The sequence below is a fragment of the Astatotilapia calliptera genome, chromosome 23 (assembly GCF_964374335.1).
Source record: "Astatotilapia calliptera chromosome 23, fAstCal68.1, whole genome shotgun sequence".
Taxonomy (NCBI): domain Eukaryota; kingdom Metazoa; phylum Chordata; class Actinopteri; order Cichliformes; family Cichlidae; genus Astatotilapia; species Astatotilapia calliptera.
This window is the reverse complement of record NC_137443.1, coordinates 32,867,950-32,880,901: the sequence shown is the minus strand read 5'-3', so window position 1 is coordinate 32,880,901 and position 12,952 is coordinate 32,867,950. Positions and strand designations below refer to the sequence as shown.

The window sequence follows — 12,952 nt, the reverse complement described above, 5'->3', positions numbered from 1 at the left end:
CATGCGCTTACATAACACTGATATCATGTTTTTCTTTGTGATCTTTTATTCAGTTATATCATTTGTTAAGTTTTAAGTAGTGGCAGTTGATTAAACAACATTCCTTTAATATTACATACCTGATTCAGAGCATTACACACAGATCAACTTAACAATCTGCAAAACCTTGTAGCTGCAATGTTGTGTCTCCATAAGGGACAGTTGGCTCCAGGAGATAAGTGGGAGTCAGTGCCTGTCCTCGAGGAGGAGAGAATGTTCCTTTGCTGTGTCAAAAGTAGTCAACAAGTTCATATTGAAGTGAAATTCATATTATTACAGGTTTTGTTTCTTGGCAATTCTGTGGACGCAGGCTCTGGGCAGAGCCACGAGTTGAACAGATCTATCATGTCAATTAAATTGATTTCATTCCCTGGCACAGGATGACGAGACTGGAGCGACAACACTGGATAGGAGAAAGTCTGATACTTTCTAAGATATGAGGTCACTAACCTTTTCTTTTAATTTTCGAGCTCCGTTGATTTGACACATGGGAATGTGTCAAAAAAAGGGGGGGGGGGAGTTGAGTTTTAACATCAAACAAGGGTTATATGAACATTTTTATGACTTGATTTGTGTTTTAATAACTTAGGTATGGTAAAGCTTAAGCTAATAGTGACCCGAAAGGTTTCCGGACTTTTTTAGAGAATCAGTGAGAAGCATAAATCATTATTTCCATGTTTGAGCGTTAATCATTAAAATGAACTGAATAGCGTTTAGAAGATAAAATGCCTGTGTTCATGAGAAGCTGAGTACCACACTGGAGAGGAAACCGTGGGACGGTAGGCGGAAGGAAACACATGAATTTTGTGAAAACGGGGGGCGAATGTTAGAATTAAAATGGCTAATTTGTTTTTGATGTCTTTTGTTAAAATGAGTGGTTTTAATAATTTTCAGACACACCTTGCAAATGTGCTTATAATGAGTTGGCACTCTGTCTTTTGGTTCGGCGTATTTCCCTGGGACATTCTGAATATTCTAAACCAATTCTGAATCACCAGAAGATCAGTAGATAACAACATTAGATTATTAGAGCTAGGGAGAGAGGTGTTTTGGTTTTCTGTCTCTTACAGAGAAAGGACCAGACGAGGTCACGGAGATACGAGGATCCTTCGCAGCAGAGACAGACACAGTGACTGCCAAGGCACCAACTGGGTTCAAGTGTCATGGCGTTTGGGCTCAGATTAGTCACCTCAAAAGGATGGATCCCATAAACACAGCAATAACCATGAATGGGTTGGCGGAAATCCAGGAACACCAGACTAACGAGGTTCGAGAGGCTCTTGGTCAAAAGGGGGACACGTTCCTGTTCCTTTTTCTGGGGGACACAGTTGTGACCAGAGGATACACAGATCGTTGTTTGACATCGGGGCAGAATAATCCCCTGATCTGTGTAACGACTGAAGGGTTGTCTAACCCCTGAGGTTGAAGAAAGAAGAGCAGAGGATCACCCAACTGGAAGACACTGGTGGCTGCAGCAATAAAATAAAGGCTAAAAGCTCCTCGGACAGAGGTTCTAGTCTGAGTATGTCTGAAGGGTATAAGGTAGCACCGAAATAAAGCTGGGGAAGAACTGGGGAGTGATGGGAGTATCATCTGTACCTACTATTGTTGTTGTAATAATAGTTTTTCTTGCATCTGAACTGCGCAAACACAGACGTCATCTCACGTATGGTTCACCCAACAGGGGGACAAAGGGCCTCAGGGGTAAGAAGAAATGAACCCGGCCACACTGAATTACAGGGTGTAGGTGAGCTCTTTATTCTAAAGAGCTCAACAGGGGGAGTGTGGGATTATAATATTATTTTATGCCATGTTAGACCCCTAATTAAAGATTGTGAATTATTATGTAGTTTTAGTTTGCATTATTCTCCTGAATTAGAAGAAGGTGATAACTATTGCATTTTTTAAACTGATTTGCATTACATTAGACTGCTGATTTATTGTGAATGAATGATATTGTTTTATGATGCATTATACTGCTGAGTTATAAGAAATACTGTTCGCAGAAAGTCATCGCCTTATTTGTCTGATTAGAAGAGAACAGAACATACTGGAGAGATTTTCTGCCCCATCTCAGCAGGAGCAGATAAACAGGGAGCCAAGGTCGTAGCTTAGGCGCTGTGTGAGAGAAAGAATGTGAATGTTTAGGCTTTTATGATTAGGTGGGGGCCACTAGAGGCTATAAGAGTTTGATCAATGCTCCACCATTTTGAGATCTGATGCTGTCTGCGTACGGTGTCCATCTCCCACGCGTGTGATCATTAAAATCATCGTTTGACTCAACCCGGCCGGACCAGTGTTGTTATTTTGGTTTTTCCTCTTGTATCCATCCCCAATATTTGAATCCGTAACAAATCATAGTTAAACACATTTAGTGTAGTGTAATTTCCTCCAAACTTCTGTCATGTGGTGACTTAAACACAGAGCAACATAGAACTGAATGGATCATCTCACCGTAAAGTGTGATCCAAAACAGCTGCCCTATATTTCCTCATGCCACCACTATTTAAAAAAAAAAAATGTTATAAAAATTGTCATTTAATGTTATATCTTACAAGATTCTCTATTGGAGACAGTACAGGTGACAAACATGTATAAAGTCCATTTCTACTCTTGCTGATCACTCGACGATTTTCCTACTGCAACCCTCATTCCTTCAAACAGCGCTTTTATTCTATGCGTAGAGCACTTTGTCTAACTTTCATATGTAAACTCAACACTCTGATGTGAGGGGACAACTTGGGGTTCAAATCTTGTCCAGGGTGCAGAGGGGATTGAACCATCAACCTTCAAAATAGCAGATAACCTACTTTACCCCCTGAGCCACAGCTTCTCAAACAGTACAGAGAGAAAATATTATTTATATAGTTAAAAAAAAAAACAACAACAACAAAAAAACCAGCCCAAAAAGTGATTTGTCAGTTATAAGTATTTCCCATAACAAATACCTTGAAGGAGAGGGTAGTGAGTGGTATCACTTAACATTTAGAAATGGGTAAATGACCCAACTCCTAGGTATACTGGTGTGGCTGTATCTCAGGTGGTAGAGTAGGTCACCTACTAATTGGAAAGGCTGGTGCTTCAATCCCTTATACCGGACCTTGGTGTAGCCCCTCAGTTCATCCATGTTAGAAAGAAGCCTTCAAACTCAACACCAACACAGTCAGACGCATGTGAATGAGCTAACAAAGCCACCAGATGTGATAGTGTCTTAGTACATAGATGTAAAGCTTCTCTACCTCTGCAGGTCCTGTCCCAGTTTCTCCGACCGGTCCTCTGCAAGCACTTGGTACATATCATCTTCCTCCAGCCTACGTTTGTACCCCGCCCGGAACAAAGGATTCAGCCACCTGAGGGAAAAATAAATCCAAGAGTCAGAGGGAAGTGGAAGCAGATGTCGAAAGAAAGAGGAGAGACCGTAGTTTATGGTTTAATTTAGCTGATCATCAACTCTACATGGTGTTAGAGCCGTGCAAAAAAAACATGTAATATGCTTGCAGCAATGAAAAAAAAAAAACCTTAAAATGACGTGAGAAATGTGTGGTAAAGCAGGACTTCATAACATGATGGGCTGGAGGCACAGATGGATTAATAGATATACAGATTCAAACAAATAAAAAAAACCAACAGCACTTACATAAAAGCAAGGATCCAAAATGCAGGTCTTTGTTGCTTGTTTACCTCACTTCGTGTCCATTTCATTTCTTTGTGTGTTTTGTAGTCACATTTTAATGGATTTCCTTTTCTCTCTTGACTCCTGTGTAGTTTATTTTGCACGCAGAAATGTCTCTTTGCACACACAGTGTTTTTCACTGAAGCCGTGCCAGGCCCAAACTGGAACTAATTGCACGCATTTTTGCAGATGCCAAAAAGCAGACACTCACATGACGCCGCAGAACTATCGGGCCCAAAATTGGGACCACTGTTTACCAATGGCTATAGGAGGTGTTTACTAATGATTTACACAGTCAGTCTGTAGATTGTGTTGGACTTTTTTTTCCTTTTTTAAAAAGATTACCACAACTCTGACAAGCTTAGACTCTTTTAAGGGATGCTCAAGCGTCCCTAAATGTCTTCATAGCACCCATTAAAAACAAATAAAAGAAATTGTCTAAAGCACAGTGGACTGACTTTATATGGTTAAGAGACTTAGCTTAAAAAAGCTGTGGATGCTTCTCCTCTAATCTGCTTTTCTACAAACTGTTCTTTAACTTTGGAAAATAGTGGTCAGCAGGACTGAGCCTTTGCCTCAGTCACTACCACTGTGACAGTACTATATTTAAATGTCTAAATAGATTGAGTTTGAAGGCAACATTTTAATATTTATCAGATTGAATTTAGGTTTCCAAAGGTGAAAAGGACTGAATGGTTGCACCATTTTACATAAATATTAAAGCCAATTTATTATATGCATGGCATTATCCTTGGAAACTGAGCCCCCCTAAAGGTTTTAACTTAGACTCGCCCCTGGTGTAACTCAAGGGAGATTCTTTGGAAGAGAAGTAACAGCGCGTTGCCACTGGGCTAGTGCAAGGTAAACACGTCCAATTACCTGTAAAAATTAAAGAGCACAGGTGTATTAACAACGGCTACGTTCTACTCAGGAGGTCCTGCTTCTGTTCGCGAGGTTATAAGTTGCTGGGAATTGAGAAATCAAACTCCGTGAGCTTGACGTGAGTGGTAAAGGAAACCGTCGTGTACAAAACAGCTTGATCGTCCACACAAACAAACATCCCATTGCCAGTAAACAATTGACATTTGAAGCGGCGGTATTCAAAATAACTCAACGATAAAGCTTTGAATAAATATATACAGGATGCTTCTGACATTAAAGACTTGCCTAAAGTTTAAATTCTGTAACGAAAACCAGTCAACCGCGTTTTAGCCAAGCACCCGACTTCTGGTTTTCAGCAACTTTCGGTTTAAGCTGTTTTATGGCTCCACTTACTTTAAAAACAACATTTAGAAAACATATACATTTCTCCACATCCTTTATACGTGTTTTCAAGTTTCAACGTTAGCCCGCAGGACGTTTTATTAACTTACCAGAAAAATATCTTGGACAAAAAGTTCGCGGTGGCAGCCGGGTTCGTCTTGGCATCTTCACTGACTTTTTCCATCGTAGCCCACGCTCACACCGCAGGTTCCCTTCAGCTCTTTCCCCTTTAAAAAACTGCTCCTCGTGGCTATGTGCCGTGGCTTTGGAGCAGACATATGTTACGCGGAGGTCAGCAACCTCAAGGTGCGTTACATATCCTGTAAAACACATGGGCCTTCTCCTTAGAAGCGGTCATAAAAAAAGAAAAAATAGAATAGAAATGTCTTTAATCGCTCCGCCCCGTCACACCCAATTGGTTAAAACAGTCGTGCACGCGCACTGACTGTGTGACTGCGGTGCATTCACGTAACATGTTTAGAATGTCACAGAGTCCAGTTTACCTATGATTTTTCTTCTTCTTTTTGGTCATTGATGAGGAAAAAGTAGTATTAAAGATACTGCAGATAGTTCTCTTTCTAATATGGAAGAGTCCTTAACACCTTCAGTTTTCAGATGCAGAAGCAATGTGTCTGTGAAGGTTCTCAGTCATCCAGGTCATCGTAGTCAAATGAGCGTCTGGACTTCTTTAATAAAAGAATAAAGCAGTAATAAAGCAATATTTGTACCGCATTACGTTTTAAGGTACAATTGGCATCAAAATTAAGGAAAAAATTGACTTTACTGGTGAATATCAAATTTTCTTTATGCTGTAAAAGAGCTCAAACGTGTCCATATAAACTTCCTGTGTGTCAGATGCTTTGAGCTTATCCTCATTAGTCAGCAAAATACGTTCCTCATAGGGCTTGCCTTGTAGCTGTGAGGTCTCACTTGACTGTATTTAAGTTATGATAACAATGTATCATAAACGAAATTGTGTCTGTCCTGTGGGACCCAACCTGAGAGTTTTCTACTCAAAAGTTTCCATGGCAAAGGAGGTGGCATTTGTTTGCTTGCTTGCTGTGACTTTATGATCCCAGAGGCAAACACACTGATGTGAGGTAGACACAAAGAGAATATCCTATAAATAAAGAGCAGGTTGTTGATGAGAGAGGCTGTCTGACATTCAAGAGGTGTTTCCTGCTTTGACATAAAAGACCAGAGATAGAAAAAGAGAGCAGGGACTAAAACACCTACCTCCTCTCCTTCTCTCACTAATTTCCCCTTATTCACTGAAATTCAGTCAAATATAACCAGGGTAAATGAATGTCCTGACAGTCTCAGTCTAATGATAACAAAGCTGCATGTTCATAGCTCCTAACCTCACATGTTACTTTATACTACGGTTGATGTTTAGCTAGCGCTGACTGGGAGAAAGGCCAAAAGAAGAGAAGCCAGCAGGAGATTATTACAAGCAGCTGAGCTCAACCCAATAACATTCATCTAAACTACTTTCGCTTGCTATCCTAAGTTGTGTGGCAGGTCTGCTTAATTTCTCACATGTTGTAGTTTCAGGTTATTTTCATTTCTTCAGTGCTCAACAAGGCAAAGGTGCATTATTTTCACAATTCTTCAGCATGCTTTATTGACTTGGGTCAGGGTGACCAGACAACTGCCGCTTACAACATATACATTACACTATAAACCAAGGGGATGGTTCTGTGGGAAAAACCCAATAAATCAGCAGTTTCCCTCCTGTCGTCCTGGGACCTTTTTGTACCACTTTCTGGTTTTAAATGCATGCCATTTCCACTGTGTTCAGTGGAATATAACCAAACTTGCCAAAGGATTTTTTTTTTTTAATTTTAAAATTTCAGTGTGAATTTCTTAAATCAGCCTAAAATGGCTGAGCAACAGAAATCCTCACACCCTTTACCCTAGGGACCATTTTCGGCCCCATTGACTTCCATTATAAACGCTATTTTTCATCCCAAAATTATTATTATATGATTTTATTTATTTTTTTTGCTTTGGATGTCAATGAGGACTCAGGGCCTTGAAATTTTAATTTTTATATTTGTCCACCAGTGAATGAAATGAAGTAAATTTTCGTATTTATTCCATAGACTTTCTGCTGAATAAATGATAATTCTGTGTCACTAACAGTCTTAGACAATGGGGTGTATGTGTAAAAAAAGAAAATAAAGGTTTTTATGCCTAAAAAAAGAAAAAAAATACACATGCACACACACACGCGCACACACACACGCACACCCTTTTCCCCCCGTCTTTTCTCTTAGGCCAATATGCAATACAAAAACAATAAATATAAAAGCTGGAACCAAAGCCAAATTAACTTTATTATAGAGCTGGGCGATATGAGATTTTTTCATATCACGATATGTTTTTTTCATTTCAGGCGATAACGATATATATCACGATATGAGCCAAATAACTATATTTGTAAGATTTAAATGTGCCGTTGCTCACAAGTAAAATGTGAAATAATCAGCAGCTTGTTTTTATTTAAATATTTATTTCCCATAATAAGTTCAACGGGGTAGATGTACTTAAGGAACATGAGACTTTTTCAGATAAATAAAGGCAAATATTGCAAACTACACAAAAGGCAGCCGCTAAAGCGTTTAAGTTTCAAAATAGAACAAACGAAACAGACTAAATTGTCAATTCCACTTAGAAACAAAATATTAATTCTAAAAATAAATCTAAGTTTGTTTTACAGAAGAACAGAAAAAACTGACTAACTTTTGTCAATATCAAATAAACTGAGAACTAAAAGGAAATTCTCAATCTCTCCTTGTTGTATAGCTGAGCTTTTCAAACACTTTTAACAGTTACTTTAGTCTGACAAAAGCCGAATGAAGAATTAGCGCTTCCAGTCAGAGACTGAGGCTACGTCCACATGTACACGGGTATTTTTGAAAACGGAGATTTTCCGTTTTCGTTTTAAAAAATAATCCCGTCCACACATAAAGGCAGAAATGAAGGAAAACGCTGCTATGAACATGCCAAAGCAGCAGGTGGCGCTAGATTCCTAACCGTGCAGAAATGTTGGCCAATCAGAAGTCTAGAAGCCTCGTGGGAAAAAGTAAACAAAGCTGGGGCATAGAAGCAGAACCGAGTCGTATGTGTGGAGGGACAGTAACTGTGTGTATATGTAAGCATTTAAACACTGCAGAGAGTAGAATTAACAGTAACAGTATTGTAGAAATTCATTTCACCGAAACAATAACGTGGCGCACAGTGTGACGCATGCACCAGTTTATTGTATTTCCAGACTTGCTTTCGGCACAATTTACAGTGCACGCTACTCTGTTTTTTGTCAGACTTGAAATAGCCGAAATACCTTCACACTACGGAACTTCTTTGGCTCTTCCGTTCGACAATCTCTCCGGCATTGGAACCATCATCTGTTTTCTCTTCGGTCACGCTCGGTTGATTTTTCTAGTCGGCACACTCATTTCCTCCATTACGCGCTGGCTCCATTACCGGCTGCTTCCCAAACAAACACACGTGCGGCTTGGCACTTGTGCTGTACGTAACAAGTCACGCGACGTGACGCTGCGGCTGTGATTGGTTCGGCTCTGCGCTACCTAATTTGGATTGGCTGACCTTTTTTTTTTTTTTTTTTTTAAGAGGACAAGAGCGGCGAGGTCTATCGCGATAGCTTAATTTCTCTATCGAGTAAAAGTTATATCGCGATACATATCGTTATCGTTCTATCGCCCAGCTCTACTTTATTATGACAAAAAGTTAATTTTTCAGTGAAGCTGTGGTTGGGAAAACAAGCTGTACCCCGGAAGTAGTTATTTTTGACGACGGAAGGGCTCGGCGCGCACTGCGGTTGGCACACTGGCACGCAAATTTAACGGTTAAAAAAAAGCACCTTTGCCACTCGTTATAACATTGGGAGCGAAAAGGAGATGAATGAGACAGTAACAGGGCGATATTTTAAAGTATTTTGGTCACTCAAAGACAATGATCCGCCATCGCGTTGGCGATGCTTTCAGCCGATGGCTGTTAGCGGATGACAAAATCCGCCCTTCCCCCCTGCACCGGGATAATGCAGGGAAATATTAATGTTTTCGTTACTTTAAAAATTAGTATCGTTGCATTGCCACTCAGTTACCGGGGGTTACAAAAGAAAACGATAGATTTATTGCGTGGGATCGGACATAACGTGTAGGTAGCTACCCTGTCGGGGTAGCTACAGGGTAGCTACACGCTACAGAACATGACACATGTCACGATGATGCAGCGAGCTATGGTTTGTTTTGCTTTTATGAAGAACTTGTATCGTTGCATTACCATGCAATTTGAGAGTTAGAAAAGAAAACTACAGATTTATTGCTCTAGTGTGGATCGGACATGTCGTGTAGGTAGCTACCCCGACCGAACATGGCACGTGCGTCACCATGACGCAGCGAGGGAATGTTTTGGTTTTATAAAGAACATGTATCTTTGCCTTATTATTCAATTTGAGGGTAAGAAAACATTTTATATTGACTATTCTCACGTTCGGACAGGATTATTGTAATGAACAAAGGACATTTTGCCTGATAATTATTTATATCCTGCTGTAACTTTTCTGTACCGGGACCCACCGCTGCAGCCCGCTGGATGCAGCCAGCTGGAAGCAGACCGCTCCAAGCAGCCGGCTGGAGGCAGCGGAAATCATATTCTTCCTTGATTCTCAACATAACTGTTCATATTCATCCTTCTCAAATAAATGTTTTTTTGGTTCAAAGTGATCTTGTATTGTTATTAACATATTTTTGTAATTTTATTTTTAGAAAACAACGAGGTAATAAGCACTTAGTATGTGAAAACTAAAAACATAATATACCGTTTTATTATAATTTACTATGATGCTGCAAAAAAAATAATGCTGGATCAAAACAAATGTTGGTGCCAATCTTTGACCCATCGAAAGGCCTAATTATAACAATAATCAAATATTACTTCAAATGTATTTTATGGAAAATATTTAAGTTTTTGTTTTTTGGGGCTAAAAAAACGGTGAGCTCATGGAATTAAACTACGATTTAAAGGGTTAAAACCCCCGAAATATAATTAAAACTTTATATGAATATTTCAGGGAGAAGTAGTTTTAAAAGATTGGCTAATTTAAAGTGGAAAAAAATATGAATATATAATCTTTTTATAGCACTTTTTGGGGTGTGGCAGAAAACGGTCCCTAGGGTAACGGACGTAAGTTTTTCTTTTAATTTGCCCCTGCATTAAAAATAATGCTGGATCAAAACGAATGTTGGTGCGAATCTTTGGACCATCCAAAGGCCTAATTATAATAAAAGTCAAATATTACTTCAAATGTTTTTTTTAAAAAATATTTAGTTTTTTTTGTTTTTTGGGGCAAAAAAAAAAGGTGCACTCATGTAATTAAACTGCGATTTAAAGGGTTAAAACCCCCGAAATATAATTAAAACTTTATATGAATATTTCAGGGAGAAGTAGTTTTAATTTAAAGTGGAAAAAAATATGAATATATAATCTTTTTATAGCATTTTTTGGGGCATGGCAGAAAACGGTCCCTAGGGTAACGGACGTAAGTTTTTTAAAGGATCGCACCAGTCAACCTAACACCAGCAAGCATGCCATCTTTAAAGTCACTAAAATCACCTAATTTCCCCATCCTGCCAGTTTGCAGTAAGCAGGTCAGCCTGACCATGTCTATATGCCTAACTAAAAGCTTTAATGCACTAATGAGCTGCTGCCATGTGATTGGCTAATTAGATAAAGAAAAGATACCAATAATGAGTCATAACCACAGATGGGCAATAACGCGTTACTTGTATCGCGTTACTGTAATCCGATTACTTTTTTCAAGTAACGAGTAAAGTAAGGGATTACTATTGCAAAAACGGTAATTAGATTACTGTTACTTCCCGTAGGAACGCTGCGTTACTGCGTTACTAAAACCATGATTTTTTTGCGAGAATGTCTCATCACAGTGATGTAAGCAAGTGCAACGTTCGTGACAACAGCTGTCTGCAGATCAACAGTAGATATCGAGTGCGGGAGAGAGTATGAGCGTGCAGCGTTTAAAGCGTGGAAGTACTGACCTTACTTTAAGTTTGATTCCATAAAAAGTGACAAAAACATTAGTGTTCGTTGTGCGTGGGAAGAAAACTTCTTTTTACAGCGAAAAAAACCCCCTAAACTTCCAAGCAAGCACCGAGTGCACTATGACATAATGGGAAATTCACAGAGAAACTCGCAGATTCTTCCACTGACCGCCGTGGCACACCTGCACCAGAGTAAACCTCCACCTACCCTACTGCTGCTTTACAGGTGAAAATAGAGCAAAAGGACCGCTAGTCTTTGACTTTATTTATGTTCTGCTGTGTTTTACTTGCATCTATTTGAAAGAGTGAGTGTAAACAAAAAAAAAGAAAAATTATGTGCTGGAATGTGCAAAAAATAGGTTTAAATGTTAAACAAATTTCTTCCAGTCAGAGAATGTTGCATATAATAAAATTTTTGCCTGATGCATAAAGTTAAAAGATTAAAACTAATAAAACAAGTTTTAAAAAGAGACTTTTCCATTTGATTCCATTTTGTATGATGGATCATGTAGAAAAAGTAGAATTGGGCTGAAAGATCTATCGCTTTATCACCGATTCAGGTTGTAAATCGTGTTTTTAAAAATTAACTAAGTAACTAAGTAATTATTACTTTTGAAAATAAGTAATCAGTAAAGTAATGGGATTACTTTTTGGGGGAAGTAATCAGTAATTAGTTACTGATTACTTTTTTCAAGTAACTTGACCAACACTGGTCGCAAGTGAAGCCGCGCCTCTCTAGTCCTCTGTGCCCTCCTTCCAGACCCCCTCCACCCGCCCGGGTCATTGATGGCCACCCGGCTTTCACCATTTCGAGAATCATGGATGTCCGGCACCAGGGGCGCAGTCTGCAGTATCTCATGGATTGGGAGGGCTACGGAATGGAGGAGCGTTCTTGGATCCTGCGGGCGGCCCTCCTGGATCGGGGTATGGTGTGGGCGTTCCATGCGGCTCACCCTGACAAGCCTGGGGTTCGCCGGGAGGCTCCCGTTGGGGGGGGGGAGGGTACTGTGCTGCATGCTGATCAGCACTCTCTCTGTTTCTCTCTCTCTTCCTCTCTCTCTCCTCTTCTCTCTCGCCGGGGCAGAACTCACTGTGGGTTCACACCCTCGGGAGATGAGACACCTGGTCTCATTAAGGTGAGCAGCATTTAAACCAGGAGGTGACTGCTGTTCGTCGCTGGATTGTTGTCTACCACGCGTTAGTGAAGTCAAGCTACAGCAAGTTTAGTTAAGAGTGCTTTCCTTTGTGCGTCGTACTTAACCCTGTCTCCCTGTCTACAGAGCTTCCTGGATTTACCCCTGTGTGATTCCCGTGTGGCAGTGTCGGAGTGTGAGCCTGTGATCGTGTGAATGGATAATCGGAAGAACGCGTGCTTTCCCCTGGACTACCCTGGAGACCCCTTCTCCCCCCCACTCAGCTGTATATAGCACCCCCCGCACATTCTTGTATATACACCTGGTGAATTGTAAATAAACCCTTCTTGTGAGCATCAGAACCGGAGTCCTGCGCTTGAGTCCTCCTCCAAACTGTAACACCTGGAGACTCTGTTGTCCTGCTGGGAGACTTCAATGCTCACATGGGTAACGACAGCAAGACCTTGAGGGGCGTGATTGGGAGGAACGGCCTCCCTGATCTGAACCCGAGCGGTGTTTTGTTATTGGACTTCTGTGCAAATCACAGTTTGGCCATAACGAACATAAGTGTATGTGGCACCAGGACGCTCTAGGCCGCAGGTCGATGATCGATTTTGTAATCATATCACCAGACCTATGTTCTGGACACTCGGGTAAAGAGAGGGGCTGAGCTGTCAACTGATCACCACCTGGTGGTGAGTTGGATCAGGTGGCGGGGGAGGACGCTGGACAGACCCGGTGCACCTAAACGCGTAGTG

General features: G+C 40.5%; 1 protein-coding gene across 1 annotated transcript in view; it reads right to left on the bottom strand.

Annotated features, from left to right (window-relative positions):
* LOC113016994 (ATP-binding cassette sub-family C member 4-like) overlaps nucleotides 1–5,399 on the bottom strand; it is a 61,666-nt gene extending 56,267 nt beyond the window's left edge. Inside the window, exons 1-2 of the mRNA XM_026160249.2 lie at nucleotides 5,086–5,399; nucleotides 3,279–3,389 (exon numbers count right to left, since the gene is read on the bottom strand). Of these exons, the coding sequence (XP_026016034.2) occupies nucleotides 3,279–3,389; nucleotides 5,086–5,159 (185 nt within the window). The 5' untranslated portion in view covers nucleotides 5,160–5,399. The remainder of the gene's footprint in view (nucleotides 1–3,278; nucleotides 3,390–5,085) is intronic.
* Between the last annotated feature and the right edge of the window lie 7,553 nt (nucleotides 5,400–12,952).